This window comes from Nesoenas mayeri, assembly GCF_963082525.1.
Source record: "Nesoenas mayeri genome assembly, chromosome: Z".
NCBI classification, from domain to species: Eukaryota; Metazoa; Chordata; class Aves; order Columbiformes; family Columbidae; genus Nesoenas; species Nesoenas mayeri.
Genome location: NC_137542.1, coordinates 24,442,133 through 24,466,731, shown reverse-complemented (window position 1 = coordinate 24,466,731; position 24,599 = coordinate 24,442,133). Strand labels below are relative to the sequence as shown.

The 24,599-nt window shown below is 41.1% G+C and overlaps 1 protein-coding gene across 3 annotated transcripts in view; it reads left to right on the top strand.

Moving 5' to 3' along the window:
* Positions 1-16,149: 16,149 nt before the first annotated feature.
* TLE1 (TLE family member 1, transcriptional corepressor) overlaps positions 16,150-24,599 on the top strand; it is a 72,404-nt gene continuing 63,954 nt past the window's right edge. For all 3 annotated transcript variants that reach the window (XM_080362717.1, XM_080362716.1, XM_080362715.1), the window contains exons 1-4: positions 16,150-16,229; positions 16,881-16,981; positions 18,618-18,681; positions 18,775-18,819. In XM_080362717.1, the coding sequence (XP_080218843.1) occupies positions 16,206-16,229; positions 16,881-16,981; positions 18,618-18,681; positions 18,775-18,819 (234 nt within the window). In that variant the 5' untranslated portion in view covers positions 16,150-16,205. The remainder of the gene's footprint in view (positions 16,230-16,880; positions 16,982-18,617; positions 18,682-18,774; positions 18,820-24,599) is intronic.

Genomic DNA, 24,599 nt, shown 5'->3' with positions numbered 1-24,599 from the left:
ATGTTTGCATGCAACAAACAGTGGATGATTCAAGGGAACCTCAATATTTCTGAAAAGCTTATGAGCTCATTCTAATAAGGATTCTTTTCCTTTAGTAAAAGTGGTATTTTTAAATATAAGTTTTAAGTTGTGAGTACTTTCAACCTCATAATGTGCAAACCTGATGATAGGTATAGGGCAAATATGCTATAAGGAAGCAATGATATTACATGAGAAGATGCAGAAATTGAATGTCTCTTCTTTCAAGCAATTTAGATACAACTGCATTTCTATAACAAGCCTTTTTTTAAAAAACAAAAACAACAACAACAACAACAACAACAACAAAAACAACCAACCAACCAACCAAACAAATAAAAACCAAACAAAAAATGCCACTTCTGCAGGACAAGGAAGTAAATATAACGTAATAGCAATAATATGCCAGGAAGTTCAGTCAAGGTCATTGAATACTGAAAGCTGTGACCATTTGTTGATCAATCTTCTAATTTCAGTTGAGAGTACTCTGAAAATGTAGGTCTCAGTTCTGGGGAAATATCATTTGTGATTGACAGAGAGATATTTTTTCCCATTAGGAAGAGTCAGACTTCCTTGCGAGTAGACTAGGTGTTTGCTTTTTGTCACTATGCTGGATTTCATACGTAAGAATCTAAATTAAGAAGAACACCTGGTAGAGATTTGAAGCGATGTCTGGGTAGATGGTGAGTTGTAGAACTGAAAGAGAATTGAGTATGACTTCTACCACATAATAGCAACTCACAGCCATGAGGTTTCTTTCTTATGTGAGGCTCATCAATTCTCTCTAAGCTGCATTCACAGGTTTGAGAAAGCTGAGTCAATGCTTGCCAAATGGATAATATGAAAAAAAAAATGCAGATAAATTGATTTTTTGTACTTTCCTTAGTTTTTTATCATTTAAGTGTACTTTAAAGACAGCTTTTCAGTATACATAAAATAAACCATGCAGTGTATATGTAAATGTCTGCTTATATTCTCCAAACTGCTGTGACTTCCCACAAAAGGTTGTTATAAAGTTCTTTTTTGGCTAAATATTGGGATAAACTCCATCAGAAAGAAAACATGGCTTAAGATCACACATTACCAATGCAGCATGGGATTGTTAGCATGATATCTCTGTGTCTGCTGATGTGGCTCTTTCCCTTTGCAATCACTGCAGCTCTAGATCTAGACATACAAGAGCGCAAAGCTGTCATCCATAATGTCTGGAGTTCTTTCTTCTCCTATTAGTTTTGTTGCTGTATTCTGGGTACACCAGCTGTCTTAAACTATTTTTTCAATGGCATAACTTTTCTATCTTGAATTTCTGTCTAAAACCTCAAAGCAAATATTTGATGAAAACAAAATAAAACAAAACAAATGGAAAATAAGTGAGGCATCTTCCTGGTCATATCTGATTATGCAATCAAAATTTTTCAAGAAGAAGGAAATTGTGGCAGTGCAGAAGAACCTGCACAGGACCTTTCCACATCAGAAATCACTGTTACGCAGCCAGCAAGTCCAAGTATCTGTGAACAGCACCCTCTGGGACACAAGGAGAAGTGAGCCACAGGCAGTGTTCCTTGAAAAAGAACGTAGACACCAGTCTGTTTTGGAAAAGTAAGCTTCTCCTCTTGCTATTGTACCTACTGGCTATATTCATATTCTTTGGAAAAGTAAGACAAGATTCACAATGGCTGCTATTGCTCCTCTCTCATGTTGCCACATCATCGTGTTGTGTTGGTGTCATTCCTAGTATTTTGCACTGGTCAATAAAGTAGGGTTGCTGTTCCTGTGTGTCAGCAACCATAAATGCCAAACAAAAAATTCAATGTTTTGACTGTTGTTTTTCCCGGTGGAGGCCTGAGGGTGCTCTTTGGAAATTATTTTAATGTATAACATTAGCACCCACTTATATTTCTTCAGTTCTGCAAGGTTGTTTTGTTGCTATTCCAGCTAGTTCCCCATTGCAATGGGTTGAACTTTCTCACCCTTACTACCCTCTGACAACACAAAGAAAAAATTAAATATGTGTTACTCATGTTTTTAGTGTTCTTAACCCTATACTCAATTCCTACAAAGATGGCACAATAATCAGACAGGTGAATTTTAAATATAGGTACTTGGCAAAATATTGCAAAGCAGTTATTAAAAAATACTTTAAAATATGTACTCACTTTCTAGCCAACATTATTAATGTATTCTGTTTGCCAAAGATACAGCTGTAAATTTAAATTCTATGTGATTTCTTTTTGATAAAAAATCAGAAAGGATAAAACCCAACCTTGGTTACGTGGATGCTTCCCTTCAGTAACCTTCAACACCTACAGACGTTTTAACTGGAACCTTGGTACTTCATTTGTGAACTACTGACATTCTCCTTTTGAACTGAAAAAGGAGGTCTTTCAGCAGTGAGCTGTAGCTGGACCTGTAAGTCCTTTCTGAACTGAAAACAATTGCTAAACACATAACCAGCCCTATCCTCAGTGACAGAAACCTCTCATTCCTTCAGACACTCACAGATAAAAGGCTGGGAAATCACTAGGCCAAATCTACTTGCAACAATATGGTTAATAACTCCACTTGACTAAATCTTCTTTCTTAAATACCTTTGGCACCTAAATATTCAGCAGATTTAAGTAAAAGATAAGTTTGAAGTGGTAACACAACAACAAACTCTTTGATCTAGACTGACAAAAACAAAATTTTGAATTAGAATATTTTTAATATAATGCACAAAATTACATTATTAATTATTTTCTTGGTTCACAGAAACATTCTCATTCCCTTTTAAAATAAATGGATTACACATGAAACCAAATACTTTTTCTAATCTGGAATTACAAGACTGGATGAAACAGGGTTTCATAATTGTGGCTGTTTTTAACCTGAAACCTGGGGATGCTACTTGGCATGTTAAATATATATTTATATTTATATTTATATTTATTTTTATTTTTATTTTTATATATATTATTTATATATATATATTTGGCACCTAATAGTGCTTTTGTGGGACAAACCCAACATGACTAAATACATGAAGTAACACAGGAATCTCTGAATTGCCTGGCTCTGTGTTTTTTCATAAAACCAGGGGAGTTCACCACAGAGGAAGTTGCTGGATTCCCCTAACAAACAACGGACTCTTTCACTTTGTTGTACAGCAGCCAGAGAGCAAGACATAACTTTTGAGCACACCCTGTTGCAATGCTCTGCAGTTTTGCAAGACATCTCTTTTCCGTCTCTCACCACTAGCACCAGGATCAATGCAAATGGGAAATGCGGGGAAGGTATGTGGAACAGAAAAAGCATCCCTGTAAAAAAGCGTCATGTATTCTAAAAACTGTATCTGAGAGTTTTAAATTAACAGAGGAAGTACATCAGCATCCCATATGAGCTCTAATACGTCACTCTTCACTACACTAAAATCTCATTTTGGTACTGAGTACACAAGGTGGTCACTTTACTCTTGCTGACCAGACCCAGCATGAACCACACATAGGCTACCTACACAGTCTCACGGTTCACCCTTTGCATGCAGCCGAAAGTTGTATCTCTTCTAGTGCTGTCCTTTAACCAGACTCAGGGATGATGGTGAGTTCACAGCTTGTTTGCTTCCTATATAGAAATGTAAAATGTCATATCAACCTCCATCTAAAAAGCTAAAGGACCAAGCTTATATATCATGTAGAATATCCTTTCCACCAAGTACACAATCAAATACTTCTTATAATTTCTCCTATTCTGCATACATTGATTACAAATCCCAGTGGCTTTCTACCTCCACAATCATGAAACATCTCTTGATTAGTGTTGTATTTGCTTATGTGAATATATGAATGTGTGTGAGTGTTCACACCTGCTCTTATGGAGGTAGAGAAAAAAGCTGAACGCACATTCTCATATTCAAAAATGTGAATGTTAAATCCCACCTGAATGAAGCGTATTGCCCCAGAAAAGGACAGACTGGCTTAAAAGGAAAGTGCAACAATAGAACAAAATAAGGTAAAGCACAACTTTGAATCAGTTAATATGGTGGCACACTTTTACAACTGAGTTAGCATTTAATAAAATCAGATTCTGTATTGAAAAGAGAGAAATATACTTTGTCTTGTTTTTGTATAAAACTTTGAAGAAAAAAAACACAACAGGAACTCTTGCACTATTTACTGCAAGAAGAATGTTTCACCATTTTTTATCATACGATAAACAGTTAAGGTCTTTTGGACTCTTTAATTACAGAATTATCTTAAAGAGCTTTTTTTTTTTTCTTCTGAAGCTATAAACGGATATTTATTATTTCATTTAAATAATTCTCCAAGTATTGATTTGGTGGTAAAAGCTATAAAAATATGTGTTTTCACAGATATACACATTTGAAAACAGATGATCTCAATGAAGGTGGTATTCCCTCAGGCAGGCTGTTTGCACTTATCAGCATCACTTCAATACTTTCAGTGTGTTTTAACACTTTCTCAGGTGCTAGTTGCAGCTTGCCATTTTGTACTGAGGAACAGAAAATAGAAAATGGTGAAAACAGAAGACAACAGCATTCCCTGGCATCTCACACTCCAACAGGGACAATTTTAAGCATTCTGCATTCTTTTTAGAACAGGGATAGGAAACAAACAAACAAACAAAACAAAACAAAACAAAACCACACACACACAAAAAAAACTACAACAAAAAAAGTGAGGTTACTTTGGCTTGACTTTCAATTAATCATGGCATGAACTGAAAGCTGTACACCTCTGGATCAGGTTCTCCCTTCCCAGCCCTTTGGCTTCACAGAATAGCCTGCCTGAGAATTGAATGGATCAGTTGGTACCTCGTGCTTTTGTACATGTATAGGTATATGTGCACACATACGTGTATTACCAATATGTATGTATGTATGCATAAATAACTTCCTGATTTCCTGAAGAACATATATCTCTTTTTTATTCAGAACAACCAAGAAACACAAAATTATACCCTGTATCATGCAAGCTTTTCTGTCATCTCCATCATTTAGTATATACCACACATTTTGCCCTAAGCAGTGCCTGTGACTCTCCCTGTCTTCTTAGGTAAAGTAAGAGAAAGATGAGAATAAAATTTATATATTTTTGCTATTATCTTATCTATACAGGATGCTTATAAAACTGTGGTTTTCCAGAAAATTTGGGAAAGCATAATGCTCACTTTGTCATTAAAGTAACACTTTGAAAGTGACGCATTTTATCCGTGAGAGGGCAAATAATAGTCACATACTAGATAGAAAATAGAGTTTAATCAGGGGCTTGAGGCAATACAGTCTATCTTCTATAAAAGAATAATCTTTCTGGCTTGAGTCATATGCTAGTAGTTCAGCTTTTTTGTAATAGTCTTCCTCTCACTAAGGAAATACCTAACTAGGCCCCAGATTTCGTGTAATGGTTTCTCAAATGTTTTCAATGAAAACAATAAGAATCCAGCAAAGAATGTATCTAAAGCAGCACTTACAAATAAATTTAACTTTATTTTCCACTCTCTCATGCCTTTCAAATACTTATTACCCAGATAAATGTGTTCTTCGTTTCTGCTGGAGATTTACTGCAGAGTTGCAACTTCTTGCAATGATATAACAATGTTCCAGGGGACTGCCAACATAATAAACTGATTGATTTGAAGATGTCTATCTTTAAAGTTCCACTGCATTCCCATTAGAAGTAAAAAATTCTGTGGTATTTAAAAATAATAAAAAAAACCCGTAAGTGATAGAAGGCTATCTAGAAAAAGACACATATTTTTTTTTTTTCTGAACTCAACAGCTGCTGATAAAATATTTTCTAATACTGTATTCCAGATAAGCTATACTCTAAGCACTTATCTGTGCAAGTAAGTAACAAGTCCCAGATGTCCTATGCAGGCAAAAGAAGAAGGCATTCATGCAGGGCAGCACAATTCTGAAAGACCTTAAAATAAAAAATGAGTGGACAAAAAGGGACAAATATGTCCTACAGTAAAATTCTGCAAACTACACCCAGCAACATTACTGCAGTTGCACAGGTTTCTTAAGAAAAAACTATGCTTGACAATCAGGTTAAAATAGGTGATTCTGGGTGGTTGCTTTTATCTCTTCTTATATATCTCAAGCAGGAAAGCTCTCAGTATATCTTAGGACATTCTGTGTATTTTTCTAGACAATTCAGGTACCTGGGATGAAATGCTACCCCAGCTGAAGTGAACAGGACCTGTGGAATGCATAGAGCAAGAAACCTACACAGTTGATATTCCTATAGTCAGCCCTGTACCTCATGCATTTAGTCTTTCATGCTTTATGACCCAGTAGACAGGGAAACACATCAGCATGATTTATGGTATTAAACAAGGCAGAGTGATGTGTGGGACAGAGAAAAGGAGACCAGGTTTATGGCTGTGCTGCAGCTGGCAGCCCACATTCAAGGGAAACCATTAGAAGACAGCCATCCCAGTGCTACACCCTTTGTTCTGTACATGACCTGTTCCTCTCCTAGGGCCTTCTGTGAGGTGTCTCACAGCTTGGGACAGAAGTAAGTCAGGAAATATTCTTCCTGTTCCTATTGTTTTCAAACACAGGGGCCAAATATGCCAGGCTTTGTTGAGCAATTTGCTTGTGGGAGTTTTGCTCAATTGAAGATTCAGAAGTTGTCTTGTGGCTTGGCTGGCTAGTTCGGAGAGAGACGACCAATATTCAAAAATTATTTAAAAACATGTGTGACCTTCTCTGCACCATCTGGCCAGTTCAGCAGAAGCTCTATGGGATCCACTTAAAGAAAACTGAGTTAGAACACAGTCTTTTCTTTTTTCATAGTATCTCAGCCTAGGACAGACCTGAAGTAGAACAATGATTTGTTGTTCTTTTTTTTATTCCCACATTCATTAACGTTTTTTTTTTTCAGTGGAACTGATAGTGTAAGAAAAGAAACTATACAACCCCCTACTTCAAATGACATTGTGTGATTCTAAAATAAAAATATCTACTTAAATGGATAATTGTGATAGATATTCAGGAGTCTATCTACATTCAGACATACCGCAATCTATCAGAAACATTGGGAAAATCAAGCTCCTAAGGATGTAAGTAAAACCAAAATGGACAAAACTTTACCAGATTAATTAAATGAATTAAATACCTCCACTATTTTAGAGGAGTTGCATTGAAGTAACTGCCATTTACTGCAGGTAGTACATCTCCCTTGAAAATTAAAGGCCATATTCTGAATTGTTCTGCAAGACTTCAGAGTTTGTCATGCAAAATGCACATAGGAAATATCCCTAAATGCTTAATCACTTATTCCTTTTGCTAGACAAATATTCGCCAGCTTTTTTGAGCTAAAAGCAAAATGCTGGGGGAGAGGGACGTATTGGCAGTGTGTTATTATGCAATAGAATGTTTTCAGAAAAGGTGCTTCATAGGACCTCATTAAAAATGGTCTACACAACTTTCTACAAATCCCCAAATACTGTCTTTTTTCTTTCAAAGATAGCTCACTTGCAGATGTGAAGAACACTGGTGAAAGTGCTCTTGTATCGAACCACCTTCAGAAGACTAATCACATCTATCTTTCATTTAAGTGAAAGACCTTAATTCAGAAGCAAAATAGTGACACTGGGCTGTTATCTGTCCATATGGGCAATAGGAAAACACTTAATCCAATATATAATTATGCTAAATGGTGTATGTGCACATCTGTATGCCTTGTATTGCTTTCTCCCTGTTTTTCATGGTTTGCATTGGTGAGATTTGCGAACTATTTTATTGTAAATTTAATGAAAATATAATTATTTCACTTATGTGATCCAGTCTGTTCCCAAAGTACAATCTACTGCCAGTTTCAGGGCATATACATTCTCCTGAGCTATGCTCTGGGGTCCTGTAACATTGAGAATTTATCCTGCATGGATGCTACGTAACTCAGAAAGCTGAGCTCCTGAGTATGCATAAGCACATTAATGCACAGTAAAGCTACAGTAGAAAATGTGATAGGCTGGATAGAAAATATTTTACTACCAACTGTTGAATTTATAATGGTAAATTATGGATATGCACATACTTTTTATTGCTTTTGAGCTCAGGTGGATAGATGGTAAATCATTCTTGTGCAAACCACACAAAACCAAATCAAAACCAAAAACCCCATACAACCATCCCCTCCTCACCCAAGCAATTCAACATACAGGATCCCAGCTGTACTGTACTCATTAGGCCTTTGTTTTCACAAAATTATAAAAGCTCTTTCAGTTGTCTTTATATATTAGCCCTTTAGGATATAAACTGAGATACCTCCATTGAAACTAGTGGAAGAACAGTAAGCTCAGAGTGAGAAGAAAAACAGAAAAGTGGACAGTGCTGGATGACTGAGACATTTAATTATTTTCTTTTTATACTGTGAGCAACTATAACTGTTTACAATCTTGCCTGAGGTTCAATGTTGTTTTTCTAAGGAAATTTCCTTTGTTAAGGATTTGTTAAGAATTGCATCATGTTGCTACTGAAGTGTTCCCTCCCAGTATAATCCCATTCCCTCTCCCCAGTACTCCTCCCCATCACTATCCCTGTCCAGCAACTTCTTTCTCATAATCTCTCTGCTCCCCATTGGATCCTAACAGACATATTGGTAAATCCATTCCCTCAATAATATGGGAGCCCAGAGCTTTTACAGTACAGGGAAAGCTGGAAACAGACCTAGTGCCTCTCTGCCACCAGTGCTGGAAAAGCATCTCCACAGATGTTGCAGCCATAGCATGCCAGCACATTACAGCATCAGCGTTATGAAAAGACAGCAGGACAGCACAATCTGCTCTCATCTAGACTCCACCAGACTGAAATCTGAGGTCTGGAGGAGATGGTTGGTATGAAAGAAGCTCATCTGGGGTTTGTAACCTCAGTTTAGGCAAGAACTCAGATTACGGAGAACTGAGAGGCAGAAGTGTTAAAGAAACAGCTGCCAAACTCCAGCCAACTTCCAGTTGAACCTAGTTCGTATTGGCTCACAGAGAGTCATGATTTTGCACACAATATTTCTTTATCACATCTGTACTTAAAAGATTCCTCAAGGCTGCTGCTTTCATACACAGAGAACAGATATTAGGGTAAAAGACAGGGATTCATGTACCTCTGCAGAAGGAAGGAGTTGTTGTTCCTAACCTTGAAATGCCAGTTCAGTTGGAGCCATCTCTCCCACTCAGATAATCTGTTTCTTTCTAAAATGAAACTTCACTCATTTCAACATATGTTATGGAAGGAATACTTCCACAAGACCATTTGTCTCAATGCTATTTCATCCATGGTTTTAATTCTAAGGATCTTCGGTGATCTGTAGACTCTTGCTAAGTTGTTATTGACAGCTTAGGGGAACAAACAAACAAAAATCTACTATTTCTGTCAAATGTCAATACATAGGGGAAAAAAAAGTAGGCTGGAAAAGTTTTAGGATTTTGTAAGTCAAGGAAATATAGTGTACCACAGCTAGTCCACTGAAGTGAAATTGTTAACTGTACCTCTGAGACACTCTTCCCTGTTAGATAATTCTCACTAAAGGGGATATAACCCAGTCTTCTATACTTGCTAAGCCTCATTGGTAAAAACACATGTGTTTTGCATATGTATGTCACACACAACTGCATTCTGTATATGTGGCCCTGATTTGGTAAAGTCTGACACAGATATCCTTTTTCATGCAAGCATTGTCATTGACTTCAAAAGGACTATTTCCAGGAGTAAACTTAGTCATGTGCATGACAACAGGATCAGGGATCTGGTATGAGCATGTGTCCCTGTTTACTGTACAAAACAGACACACATTGCTCCTTTTGCTGTCATCTCCTGTGGTGGAGACCTCATTCTGCAACAGACTGAAGTGTGATATACTGGCAGGTGGTCTTTATTAGAAAGGTCATTGACACTGTCAAGCATCTTTTGAAAGGTGACTTTGCACCTAGAAGGTTATCAGGCCAGAGTCATGAAGTCTACAAAAACTTCCCCGACAATATTGTAGACAGGTAATTTGTTTGACCCTGTTTTTAGACTTAACAAAATACAGATTAAAGTTATTCTGCATCTCTTTCACCCCTCTGTCATCCATGTATACACTTCTTCTAAGCTTTGTCTTGAAGTACCCTGCAGAAGTGGTGAAGTTGTGAAAGAGCTGCTTTAATTATAAGTACCACAGTAATGAATTCAAGTACACTCATTTATCATAAAGGGCTTACCCATCTGTCTCTAAAGTATGCTCACAAATGCTGTATATTTGATAACATGAAGATTGAGAATTTAACAGGTTTTAGTTTTAAACACTCCATTATGGTTAGCTTTTTGTAAGATTGTACAACTGCATTTTGACTGAAAGAGCCAATTGGGGAGGGGGGGGTGTTGAGGGGGCGCGTGCACGTGCGTGTGTGTGTGTGGTCTCTTCCTAATTTATTTGCACTTCAACCCATTGGGATCACACTGCAATCCCTGTAGGCAAAAGAAGATTAGGGAAAGCGACTGACTGTTTTTTCCCAGACGCAGAAGGGAAAGCAACTTCTCAAGTGCCGCAAGTTTTTCTGGCCACTGTACAAATTGTTCCTGAGTATGGAGAGTTTCCAAAAGACCTAATTAGCAACTCGCTGCAAACATTTCTTTGCATTAGCTAATGATCCGGCTACACTTGTAAGCAAACAGTACCAACATATCTAATCAATGCAGAAAAACCAACAGAACGCCTATTAAACATCTGGATGTAATTTTCTGGTTAGACTTAGAACAAAATGAAAACATATGCAGGTTTCTTTGATCTATGCCTCAACAAAGATATTGTTGATAAAAAAAACACACTGGCCAGTCAATGTGTCATTTTCATAAAGCCTGGTCATTTCTCTTCAAATGTTCTCAGTTTAATTTTGTTGGTTTCCTGCAATCTCTAATTTTACCGTATTGTGTGAAACCACAAGGGATTCTTTGGATCTGATTTTATTTGAGGTTTTACTGCTGCACGATCTGCTACTGACTTTTTTTTTTTTTTTTTAAATTAAACTCAGGGAATTTTCAAGAGTGAAAGAATGGGTGAAGAGAGTACAGTCATGATGGTAAAATGACTTAGTGCAATGTTTTGAACACTCTTGCCTACAAGGAAAGCTACTAATTAAAAAGAAATCAAATTACAAAGAGGGTATGCAATGGCTATTAGCCAAAAGATAGTGAATAATTAGAAATGTAATTGCTTTACCCTGCTCACATCATTTGCACTTCATAAATAAAGAAATAGTTTTAAAGTTATATTGTTTTGCATGCTCTCATAACAATTATTATTCTTGCAGCTGCATAGGTAGTCACTACTACACCACATGCACTGTATGACTCAGATACTATTTTTTTCTCTATTCCACATTTGCCTTCCTGCCATTAAGAAAAAAAAAAAATAACACCCCCATGCACATATACGTAATTTTTAAATGTACTCTGATTTTCTTTCAGTTGAAAATCCAATGATCTCTCAATCTAAAACTTCAAAAGCATAACATCTATTGAATTACATATTTGCTTCCTCCACTGATTTGCTCTCACTACAGAGGTAGTAGAACAGTGGGATAAATCACGAATTTATTAAATTGTTTCCCACCCACCTGCAGCAAACGCCTAGTGATTAACATCATCAACATATTTATTATATGTGCCAGTTTGTGGGGAGTTAAAAAATATTGCTTGCAAATATTACTGTTAACCGTAAAGGGAAAAATATAAACAGCATGATAAAAAGAACATCATACAATACATCATTTCCCTAAAGAACAGATGCTACAAATGAAACCCTTTCAGTATATTCAAAGTACCTTTTGGACCCAATAATGTCTTTTTTTGAGTCAAAGCTCCAACTGCTTTCAGTGACAGTTTTCAGTACATAGTCAGTGCAGTATTAGGCCCTTTGCTATATGAGTTAGGAACACTGCATTGAAATGCTTACAGTGAAAAATAATTTATTTCAAACAGCAGAGTCAAATGGATGATTAAACAAAATGGTTGGGGGGGTTAATATTGAAGGCACTGTTTTTATTGGATTTTTAAACACGAGACAAAGGTTTAAACACAATTATTTTAGTCCAGTTTGAGAATTGGGTAGAGTATGTACAGTATTGTGGCATAATGATCTGGTATAAAATACTACCTTGTGTTGAATAAAGGTCTTACAATATTTAGCCATAGTTTGGCCTTTCAGTGGAGTAAATAGTGAGTATTGCCATGGAATATGGATGCTCTATTTTCTGGGATTAATCCAGGTTTTTAGTCATCCAATAAAAGGGAATTGTTTATGTTCTAGTCAGCCAATGATGATGCATTATAAATTCAGATTCAAATTCAAATTCAAATTAAATATCAGATCATGTTGGTTGTTGTTCATACTACGTAATGTCAGTGGCTCTCATCTGAAAAAAAAAAATATCACATTTTATTCTACTACTGCTTTTACAGCTCTTCTATCTCAGTTATTATGGAGAACATTCAAAATGCCCTTAAGTGTCTGATTCCAGCGTCTAAGTAGGCTAAAAGCTCTTGTTTAAAAAAAAAAAATCAGGAAAATAGAGCTTTTCTGTTTCTGTTAAAACATGCCTTGGACATTTTAATGATGACAAATAAAGGTTACAAGACATTTCAACTTTCATGTAGGCGAGCAATTAAAAAAAAAAAAAGCTTTTGTTTATGTTCCAAAACATAGTGTTGTTTTAATGTCATATCTGTTAATATCTCATTAACAACTTGTGCCAGCAGGTTAAGCAAAGTACAACCGAAGTTAGGTAAGTGTTACATTATTACAGACTCCATAGCTACTAGGTACATACACAAAGTATATAATAATAGCTTGCATTTTTATGGCATCTTTAATCTGAAGATCTGAGTACTCTATAAGCATTAATGAATTAAGCTTTCCAGTGCCAGTGAGTTGCCTTTTCCAAGACTACAAGGGAACATCTAGGAACAGAATCCAAGATCTTTAACTTCACTTATGCACATGGAACACTAGACAAATTTACATTCCCAGCCCGGGAAACACAATCTATCAAAGGTCACTACCAAAGGTATTTTGCCTAATTTCTTTAAAAATGTTAGAAGTCTTCACGTTTTTTTATGTATTCACAAAGATGTATGTACATATACATTACATGCATGTGACCACACATACATATGTATAGGTAAGGACACTATTACGTGTACATATATACATTCACACAGACACACACAAAGAGACACACATGCATCTGTTTTCACTGTCAAAGCTCTGCAGTCCCAGAATGAAGTACACACTTCACTGCAGAAGACTGAGGGAATGTCATTTTCTTTCTTTTTCTTTGCTCATTTCTATGTAGAACTGGGAATAATGTGCTATGGAAATTAGTGCTGCGAACGAGAAAGCTGTATCTTGATATTGCAACATATCAAATTTCATATAAAACGTAATATCAAATTTTAAACATAGACTGCTCTTTCTTTAGGGTAAAAGATGAAGCATAGTACAATTCTAAATAAGTCTATTTTGTAAACATTAATGGGGAATTGTAAGAAAATGCAAATTATAAAACTAGTCTTACTGTGTTTAAACAATGTGATACAACATTTTAAGGCCTCTTTCTAGGTAGTGTATAGGTATACTAACAGCATGAATACGTCTTAAGATGTTAAGTTTGAAGGTACCATTATTTCATGCTTTATCATGTAATTCTGCTATGAATAACATGGTTGTTAATAGAGGATATGTTCTGAAGTTTACTTCCCACTGCAATCTGTGTCACCGTTTGTCATCTCAGTAGTCACAGAGAGTCGGTGGAATTTGTTTGACCCTCATCTACCTCAAGCGGGCCTATAAACCATTTACAACAGCGAAGTTCTTGACAGCTTCTCTCCAGCAGACCTCTCTTATTAAAAAAAAAAAAAAAAAAAGTTTTGTTTTGCCCAAAGGACAACTTCCATCTGATCAGAGGGTCACTCTAATTGGTATATTCGAGTGATGCACACAAGTGTGAGGTTTCATCCTTCTTCACGGTGTTTCTGTATAGCTGAGAGCACCGCCAGCAGCTGCCACAGCATGCACCCCTATCTTTACAAACAGAAGAGGAGCAGAGGTGCCGTACCCGCCTGCCGGCGTTAGAACGCGAACTCTCGGGACAGGAAAGTTGAGCCTCTTCCCTGAGTGCCCCGTGCCACGCTCCGTGAGCGTACTGGTTGGGTGAGGGGCCAGATCCTTCCCACGGCCGCGACGCGCATCCCTGCAGTGAATCGCAAGAGATGGCGGATGCAGACCCGTGCACCGCGAGCATCCGCCCGCAATAGGCACGCAGAGCACTGAGAAGCGCCTCCGCTGGTGGGTAAACCGCCCCTGGCCACCGAGCCCCTTGGAAAAGAGGCCCCTCGCGGGCTGCAGGCGCAGCGCAGGGTCGCACCGCTCCGCACCGCCCGCTCCGCTCCGCACCCCCGCCCCGCTCCCCCCCGCTCCGCTGCGGAGCCGCCGGCCCCGGCGCAGGGTGCGCGCAGGCGCCTCCTGCGCCGCCCGCCGGCACCCCCGCTCCCCCCTCCCCACTGAGCCCGCCCGCCAGAGCGCCCCACGTTACTTTGATTGACAGCTCTGCCTCTCCACTCTCCTTCCCACCGACCTTTCCCTCCTCCCCGCGGCTCTCCGCGCTCTGCGCCCTCCTATTGGCCAGCTCGAAGAGCTCCTGCCGCTCCGCCAGAAACTGTTCCCAGCGAAAGGCTGAGAGGCGGCGAGGCTCGGGCTCTCCCCATTGGTCCTCGGCGCCGGGGCGCATCACGGCCCCACGTTGGTGCAGACGCCGGCGATTGGGTGGAGGCGGCGGCGGTCCCCTGCGCGGCGGCGTGGGCGGGGCCGGGCGGCTGGTTAGCTGGCGGAGTGTGAAACCGCGTGCTAATGTAAGCGGCGCGGCCGAGCCCGGCGCGTACCCTCGGCCAGGGCCGCGCACCGTCCCGCCGAGCGCCTCCCGCGGGACCGCCCCGGCTGCCCCAGCCAGCGCGGAGCGGGGAAGGAGGCCGGTGGCGTTTCCGGCAGCTCCGGTCCGGGTTTTGCACCGGGGAGAACTTCATCCTGGGTCGGCCAGGAGCGGCGGGTCAGCGCGGAGCAGGGGAGGATAAGGATGCTGCTGCTGCTGATGCCGCCGCGATGTAACGCGCTCGGCGGGTCCTGGTGAGAAGCGCAGGTCTCCGATGCGCACCCGCCCGGAGGCGGCTGCAGTGGTGCCGTTGCACGAAGGAGCTTCTCGTCTGATTTAGCCCGAAACAGACGCTTTTATCTTTTTTTAATTGTTTTTTTTTGTTGTTGGTGGTGGTTTTGTTTTTTTTCCGACGAGCGGGCGGCTTGACCGGTCGGACCAACGGACATTTGGAGGAGTTTCGTTTTTCTTTTGTCCTAGGGGACCTCGCTGCAACTAACGGAAGAGTCTCTGCTGCGTGTGTGGTTCCCCCTCCTCTGCCCTCCTGCGTTTCGTGCATGTGCTACTGGAGCGGCTCCGATCTGGGCCGGCTGTGCAGAGGCCCCCTCCGCCCCCTTCCTCCTCCTCCTGCTCCCGCCTTCCTCTCTTGTTCATCGCTCCGTATCTTGCCGATGACTTGGCCCCTCCGACGACGCCCGGGAGCATCGCGGCCCTCCCCGGAGACTTTCCCTCGCCCCCCTGGCTTGCGACGGTCCCATCATTGACACCGCGAACCGCTTCGTCCGCCTGGATTTTCCCCTCTTGGCAGGAGGCAGAAGTGGGGAGAGAAGTCGCCTGCGTCCGAGGTTTCCGGCCTTACAGTTGCATCGGCACTTTGAGAGCCCCATTATTCGCTCCCACGTCGGGGCGGCCGTCCCCCACCCCCTTGTCCCGTCGGGTCCCGTTCCGCCGCGCCCGGGTGCTGTAGGCGCCGCCCGTCGGCCGGACCGTAGCTGAAGGAGCGCGGAGCGGCGGTGACCGTCGCGAGCGCGGTCCCTCCCCCTCCTCCGGGCAACCCCAGCCCTCCCAGGAACAACAGCAACAAAGGACGCCGCGGCCGGAGGATGTCCCCGCGGAGGGGACACTGAGCGGCGCCTCAACCGCTCCTGCTCGCGGCAGCGAAGGGAAAGCGGCCGGCGAGTGTCGCCGCTCCTGTCTCCTCGGCGTCCCGGAGTGTGAAGCCGGGACAAGGCGGAGAGCTCGACGTGAGAACCACGCTGTGAGGGAACCCCGCTGCGGCCAGAGCCATGTTCCCTCAGAGCCGGCACCCCGTAAGTACGGCCCGGGTCGCCGCTCCATGCGGGTGGGGGAGCGGGGCGGGGGCTGGGCGACACCGCACTGCCGGCGCCCCCCCGCCCGGCTATGGGGGTGGCGGGCGCCCCCCCAAGTTTGTCCCTTTCTCGGGGGAATGGTGCATCCTGCCTGCCGGCGCGGCCAGGGAGGGTAGGAGCCCCCTCCTCCGACCGCTTTTGTTTCGTCGGCAACTTATTTGCTTTATGAATGACGGCGGGGGGTTGCTTCTGGGCCGGGCAGCATAGCATCCCCCTCCCCGCCGAGCGCGGCGCCTGGGTCGGGCGTGTCCCCGCGGCGGGGGTCGGCGGGGAGGAGCCGGCACGCCCCGCTTTCGGGTCGACGGCGGCGGCAGGAGCGGGTGGGTCGGGGCCAGAGCGGTTCCCAGAGCGTGGTTAGCCTCGTCCCCCGCAGATGAGGGACGGGAAGGTGGGTAACAAGTGCGTAGCGCCCCGGGGAGGAGGCGGGCGGGCCGGGCCGGGCCGGGCCGGGCTGGGCTCTACCTCCCCGCATCCCTCCCTGCATCCCTCCGGCCCGGCCGGGACGGGCGGCGCCGCCCCCACCATCTCGCGGGGCGCCCGCACTGTGTCTGAACCTTCCTCTCTCTCCCGCACCGGCGGCCGCCGCACCAGACCCCGCACCAAGCTGCGGGCCAGCCTTTCAAATTCACCATCCCGGAGTCACTGGACCGCATCAAGGAGGAGTTCCAGTTCCTCCAGGCGCAGTACCACAGGTGAGCGCCGGCGGGCCGCCTCAGAGCCTGGGGGTAGTTGCCCCGTCCCCGGCCGGGCGCGGGGGGCTGCACTGATCGGCCGCGTCCAGGCGGTGGCGTGCGGCGTCGCGCTGCGTCCCGCCGCGGGACCCGACCGCCCCGGCACTGCCGGCCTCCGCCGGACGGTTTGGAAAGAGGCGACGCGGGGAGCTCTGATCCCGGCGGTGGTGGGGGGTGCGCGGAGGACGGGGCGCTCAGGAGATGACGCTGCTGCTCTGCACGGGTCTTCCTGCCGATGTGCTGCCCGGGCACCTGCGAAAGGCCGGTAACGTCGAAACTGGAGGAGTTAGGCGCTTATATGCAATTAAAAAAAAAAAAAAATATTTATTAGGCATCCTTACGTGGAGGACTTTAAGTATATTGAGAGAAAACCAGTGCGAATTCTGTGGCACAGAGCATTAAGGAGGCTAATTCTCATGTTTGCTCATTTGTCTGTGGTGTTAATGTACAGCTTAATAAAATGCTAACATGCGGTTCTTAGAAGAGCCAAGAAGGAGTGTTAAAGCACACAAGTACTAGAGTACTGACGCAAAGTTGATGTTAATCTACTGAAGCCATGGCATGAGTTTCTGATTGCTATGCTGTCCTTCAGATGTTATTGTTGTATTTGTGCTTGCCGCTGAGGTCCCCACAGCGGTTTAGGGTATGGGCTCTTGCATAAAAAAGGCAGTTGGCATTAAGGGGGATTAATCTTCTTTAATTTTGTAGTTATGTGCACCTGCAAGATCTGGATAGGAACAAAATCTTTCCAGGTTTCCCAGTTAAAAATTGCTTGGTTTTGATTAGACTTCCTCTTTCTTACCTATGATGCTGTGGTTTCAGTCTTATCTAAAATCGTTCACTTGTTTAAACCATTTATTACTTTAGAAATGCAGTGTAAACATGTACTATTGCAGCTATGACTGAAAAATGCTGGCTTACACACTAACTGTTCCTTAGGATGTTTATTAGTGTTATTAAAAAAAAAAAAATCAGTTTGCCAGGGAGCAAAGGGGATGTTGAGGCATTTACCCTTAGTGAAATTAGTCAGAATTATACTGTTTTTAGATGCCATTAGATAGGCAAGTGCCAAATGCAACTTAATTTATGGAAGCAAAAATAGAAAATAAACTTTCCAGTAAATGAGAATCAAAGTTACGGATTTTCAAGTTGCCGGCAAGATAACATTAGCTAGAAGGTTAAGAATTATAGACATACTCAAGTTGTAATTGTAAACTTCAGTTGTGTTATTTGGCAGTAATTTGCTGTCATCTACAAAGAAATATCTCTATTTTACTACTGAGAAGTACTTTGGAGAAATTCAGATCCTGTTGCATCTTGAAAGTTGTAGCACTTCATAGCAGCTCTTTATCAAAACATGAAGTCTGACTGTGTTTAGCTTCTGGAAACAGCTTAGGTCTGACACAACACCCATGAAATGCCTTTTAGATTTACTGTTCAGGCTTTGTATTTAAAGTTTTAATTAAGTCTTCCTGTGTTTGCTTGTTAATTTATGAGATATTTTAAAATTATCTGCTTCTGTCAAAATACAAAGAAAATGGGTAGATGTCAAAATGAATGATGTAACAATTACATTAAAGTGTGATCTATTTTGTAGCCTTAAATTGGAATGTGAGAAACTGGCAAGCGAAAAGACTGAAATGCAGAGGCACTATGTCATGGTAAGTGTATTTGTTTTTTATTGATTTCAGTAAATATCTCCGAATACAATGTAAGCTAGCAGAAGAAAATAATGTGTGCTTCTTCATTTGCAGTATTATGAAATGTCGTATGGATTAAACATTGAAATGCACAAACAGGTAAGGCATTTTGTTTTTACCACAAAATCTGCCGTCTGTCTAGTGCATTTAAATGTAGCTGTTCTGTTTATGTTTGGATGACTGTATCATGTGTCTGAATCAATAGGCTGATTTGTAGCTGATTAGTATACCTTTGCGTACCTGCTGTCCAGTGAGGTAGATTTCTGAGAGATTAGGTTAAATGCCAGGTTTTTTTCGTACTGTTCCTGAAATACATTGGTGAAATAGGAAAGGTCTTGTCTGTGGTTTCAAAAGTATAATTCGGTGCTTTACATGGTTTTGTTTTGTTGGTGGTAGAGCTTTTGATATGTAGAACTGGTCTTATGGTTGTGTAGCCTGTAGTGATAGTTGCTCAAATCCTTGCCATTTAAAGGTATGAAAAGATTAGTGGCTTGGAAAGCTCTAGTTATGACTATGAGTTTGCAAGTTCCCATAAAATTCACACTTACAGCCACTATAATGGTGAATAAAAAGAGTATTGAACTGGAACAAGACACTAAGGACCTCATAAGAGAAGAAAAGCTAAATGATTGCTCAGCCCAGAGGACCCTCAATTGAGTAGTCATTGTCTGCCAAATAAAGCATTAATGGCAGGGTGTAAGTATTCTGTAGATATGCTGACATTCACTTTTTCATCAAGATACTGGTACAATAAGTCTTTCAGAAATCGATGGCCTTTTAAAAAAAATTATCATTAGATGGAGTTGCACAGTTGGACACATTTCAAAGTGCAACAATACAATTCTTTCGTTATGTGTATGTGCTATTTCATCTAAAACTCTTGTTTCATTAAATTAAAGAGCATGGCTGACCGGCTAGGGCACAGCGAAGAAATTGATTAGTTCAGGCTTCGGATCTTCAGCGTATTCAAAGACTTTCATTAAGCGAGTGAATTGCAGAGCTGAAGTTTGCTTTTGTAACTCTGGGGTCTTTGATTTTTGTTTTGTTTTCCCCTAAAAATATTACATTTGATAAGGTAGTAGAATAATTCCATGCTATCTTTCTACATGGGTAGGTATTCTCTTGGTTTTCAGAGGTATACTTGTTTGAATCTAAAATCTTGGTAAAAGAAAAAATATTAAGACAACTTTTTTTTTTTTTTTAAGTAATGCACTGAATAGGTAGACGGAACAACTAGAGTAGTGTTTAACTTGATTATGTACTGTAGCTGCATTGGTTTTCTTGGGTCTTGTGTTTTAGAAGAACATCAGTTATTCTGTGAGGTGACTTCATAATTTGGGGATTTAATTGTGATTTGGAGATTTCTTTCTGGGATTTTTTTTTTTTTTTAATTTTACTAAATGAGTTTTTGGCACACTGTAACCTGTGAGGAAGCCAACATCTGTATAGGAGCCTTACTTGGTGTGAAATGGATGTTATTTTCAGAAGATCTTTGAAGAGAATGTGTGACTTAGTAAATGTACTAGGAATTATCTTTAGATAGAATCAATTAAGCGCATAAGATTAAAGAGAGTCAGAACTCAGGTTTCCACTTTGACCTCAACATCTGTGTGTTGCAAGGGTTTAATGTTCTATATGTATGGCAACTATAATTACATAGCCAGTAGGCAGTGCTACTTTGGAAGCTTTTAAGATTTATAACAGAGCATTATACCTATGTTGGCTTTAGCCAGGGGAACTAGAGCACACTTGCTCTGCATGTTACATTGTTAAGAAAAGAATAAGCTTTTGAAGGCATAAATATGTTTCCCTGGATATGAGTCTCATATACTATGCTTTTACATGTTAAGTAATTCTGATTTCCAGTAAAAGTAGCACCTTCTTGTTAAAGACTTTTGATTTAGATGCCTGCAATGAGGATGCCAAATGGTGTTACAGTTTGTCGGTATGTAGGTGGTCTTAGGTTTTTTGTTTCCTGTAACCTACCAATGACATTCTTCTGAATTTCCATGGCTAACGATAAGTTCTGAGGAGGCTTTTGGCAGATAATAATCATAATTCTTATTAAAAATGGTGACGTCTAGCCCCAAGGGTGTAGCCAGGCTCAAATTGATGCTTTTTGCTGGCTGATCACCAGCATGGCCTAAGTGCTCATTATGTTGTAGAGAGGGCCTTTGGAGCTCTCATTACGTTTGACAGGAATTCTCTCTGGGGGGAAACTGGGCATTAGCTAGATTCCTGACAGGCTGAAATTATTCCTGCTTTATGGCTTATAACCAAATGCTAGCAAGGCATCATCAGGGGACACGAAAAATTGTCATTTCTGACAACGTCTTTGTTACTGAAAAATGCAGTGATGGGGAAACTTTCCACTGAACGAGCTTTAATATTTTTAAGGCCTGCCTCCTATTTGGATGCTGTACTCACTCTATGTGAAGCCCTTCGTAGTGCTTGCGCTGCTGATTGGAAAAAAACCGAAAAATTACACTGCAGCAGTGGTTTTTTTATGCAGTGTGGTGCATATATCACTGTTAAGGTAGAGTGACGTTGATAAAATGAAGTACTTGAAGTCTGCTTGCTTGTGAAAGGCTTGATTTCTTGTATTGGTACAGTTGCAGCAGCAGTTCTGTCTTCATTTGAATTAGTAATCTGTTACAAGTTGACTAAAAGTTAGTCAGGACTTGCATGTTGCTATAAACTTAATTGAGGTGAACTTTCCATACACAAACAGTCGCAGTGCAGAGCTTTCCACTTGAATATGTTGCATTTGAGTCCAGAAATGGCCATAGTAAGGCTTCCTTCACAACTTCGGTTTGGGCATTTTGAAGTGCTTAATTGCAGGAGTGTGTCCTAAAGTCCAGGTGCTGCTGCATTTCAACCTGCTGGCTGAACAGTGGTCAGGAAATAATCTTTCTGGCATATTTGTGGCTGGTTTGTGAGGGTCTTTTTTTTTTGGTCTTGTTTCTGTGTGTGGTGTTTTTGTTTTTTTGTTTTGTTTTTTTTTTTAAAGAATTTCAAAGGTTAGGTCTTAGGAGGATGTTGTGTGGATTCTTATGCCATTTTCAGAGTTAATTGTTTTAAGATGAATAGTTACTAAGATTTGCATAGGTGGAACAAACAAGCACCTGAAGATTAATTTAGGGTTGATTCAGATGTTATTTTCATAAGAAGACAGAATGGTCTTAACTTTGTCTTCTGTGTTATACCATCCAAGTCAGAGTTTTCCCACTGTGACAACCTGGCTGGCAAAGCAGATGCATCAGCTGTTAGTGCCAAGATATAGAGTTGGTTGGGTGTTAAAAATCATGCTGTACGTAACGGGTTGCTGCTCTTGGCTATTAGGGCAGTACCTCTTTATTTTCACTGGCTCTGTTTGTCATCTTCTGTCATAAGTCAGAAGATAAGGCTTCCTGTGCGTTTAATGCCTAGATTGTTTAGGTGCAAGATTAGCTTTTGTTCAGTGGCAGGCAGCCAAAGAAAGAAAAATTCATCACTACTGAACCAACTGACAGACTATATAAACTACTACAGTATGTGGGTTTCTGCTATCCCAATGGTGACAGCTAGGTTTCCGTCTCTTTGGATGGGTTATTGTGATGTCTGTGACCCGCCTGGAGGCAGATCTGTCATTTGGTACCTTGAGGCTTGTAGGAGAGTGTACAAACTCCCAAACTGCATTACGTTAACCAATTGTATGAGAGTTAAATGTTTTAGCCTGGACTGTTTTGTGGAATCATTTCTAATGCTCAACAGCAAAGGACAGAAACTTTTATGGGTATATCAGAATATCAGTTTTCAGGAGTGGGTTAAATAGAAGAGAATTAAGGAGCTTAGTTAGCTCTCTACAGCTCCCGAGTAGGATGGCTGTGCTGTTGAAAGGGATTTAAAGATAAATGAATTTATTTCTTTCCTCTTTGCATTTTAATTATTGGAATGAAAAATGCATAATCCTTAAGGTTTTGGTGTGGTGTGCAGTGAGTGCTTCAAGAGCATTTTACAGTTGGCCCTGTCACATAAGGCTTACAAAATCTGTTTTTTGTAAGGTTGATTGGAACATAATGTTTTTCACTCCAAAATTGTACTTATTCTACAACTATTTGGTTTCTAAATGAGTACAGTTTTATCACCAGTGCAGCCATTTCAACCACAACTGGAGTTGCCAGTTTGAATGGGGAGGAAAGACTAGAATAACTACCTCAACTTTCTCAACTTTTGAACCACACTCAAGCTCAAGACCATTATTACTGTTAAGGAGTTATCTGACAGATTCGGGGCACTGTGTGAAATAAGCCTCTGTGTGGTTTTTAGATAACCATATTGTCAGATACCATCTACTGTGTCAACTCCATATACAACTTGATGTGAAAGTATGTCACAGTGTAAACACTGTGCATATGTTAAATACTGCTTGATCATCTCACATTTTAGACTTTGTCTACCAGGTTTCAGGTTCCTCATGGAACTGTGGAGGGAGAGAGGAGGTGCATTCCTACCAGCCACATGCATTGCTGGAACTTAGGTTGCCAAATGTCTGTTGATATATGTGTATATATATGTATATATATGGATTGGTTCAAGTGGGCAAAAGAAAATCCTGGTATTTTTTTGGGCAAGAAGAAGAGTAAGATGTTTGTGAATGTGCAGTACCCCTTTTGTTACAACAGATTCTGGGGAAATGCTTTTCTTCCTTCTGCTAGTTGTTATACCAAATCAAGCTGAGTATTTTAATAGCCTTTCATCCCACCCTATTCCAGCATTTAAGTGTTTGTAGCAAAGCAGTACAATTGTGTTGTGTCTCCTATGCAAACTGGAAGATCTTACAGGTTTGATAGTTGGTCACCACTGGCATACAGTAAAAGCCTTTAAAAACTGTTTCAGATTAACTGGCACTTATGGGAAGAGTGCATAGTACTCTTATTTTAAAAATGATAACCTAATTAGTTCTACTCAAAGCTGTTATCATTCTGCTTGAAATAAGACTTAGGGATATCAAAGGGCAATTATGTCAAACACCACTCCTTTTGTCTTTTACATCATATTACTTAGTTGTACTCTGGATGTAGCTATTTGAGCAATAGTAGTTGTTCTCATAGTTCTTTCAGAAAGTGGAAAAACTACAGTAGATGGGGATAATTCCCAATTTTTCAGCACCTCTTTGTCAAAACAGCTAGTTTAACAGATCAGTCCTTGCAATCACTTCTAAGCAATGACTTCTGAAGTACATGCAAATCGGTCTCATGTTCAACCTGAGCTTACAGGCTGTGCTTTTTGCAAGTATCAAATTTCTATCTTAAATATTTTGCAGAGATAATCTTATGTGACATCTCTGGGCAATGCTTTCCAGTATTTGACCTTCACACAGAATCACAGAATGTTAGGGATTGGGACTTTGCCTTTCTGCACTGGTGATGCTAGCTTTTCTGCTGTGCACCTCTCAGAGGAGGTTTTAGTCTTCTCCATAATCAACTCTTTGTCAACAGTCAGATCTCCTGTCCCGTTAATCCTCCTCTTCTTGAAACTAAACAAAACTGACTTCTTCCTGGTACACTGTGTGCTCAAATTGCCTGATCATCTTACTGGCGTCATTTAGTGACTTGCTCCAGTTTGGCAACTGCTTCCTCTTGCCACACAAGCGCAACAAAAAGAAGAACAATTGATTTTAATCAGCCAGCTTGTTACAGTCATACAGTTGCATCCTAGTGTGAGATGTAGCCTTCATCAACACAAGGGAGTAGTGCTGATGTGTATTCAACTTGTTGTTCAGGGCACCCATTCCCTGTTTTGCAGAACTCTTTCCTAGTGTGTTTCCATCCTGGCTGTGCTGTTGTGGGGAGGCTCTCCCAAGTGCAGGACACACACCAACCTGTGTTTACTTTGAA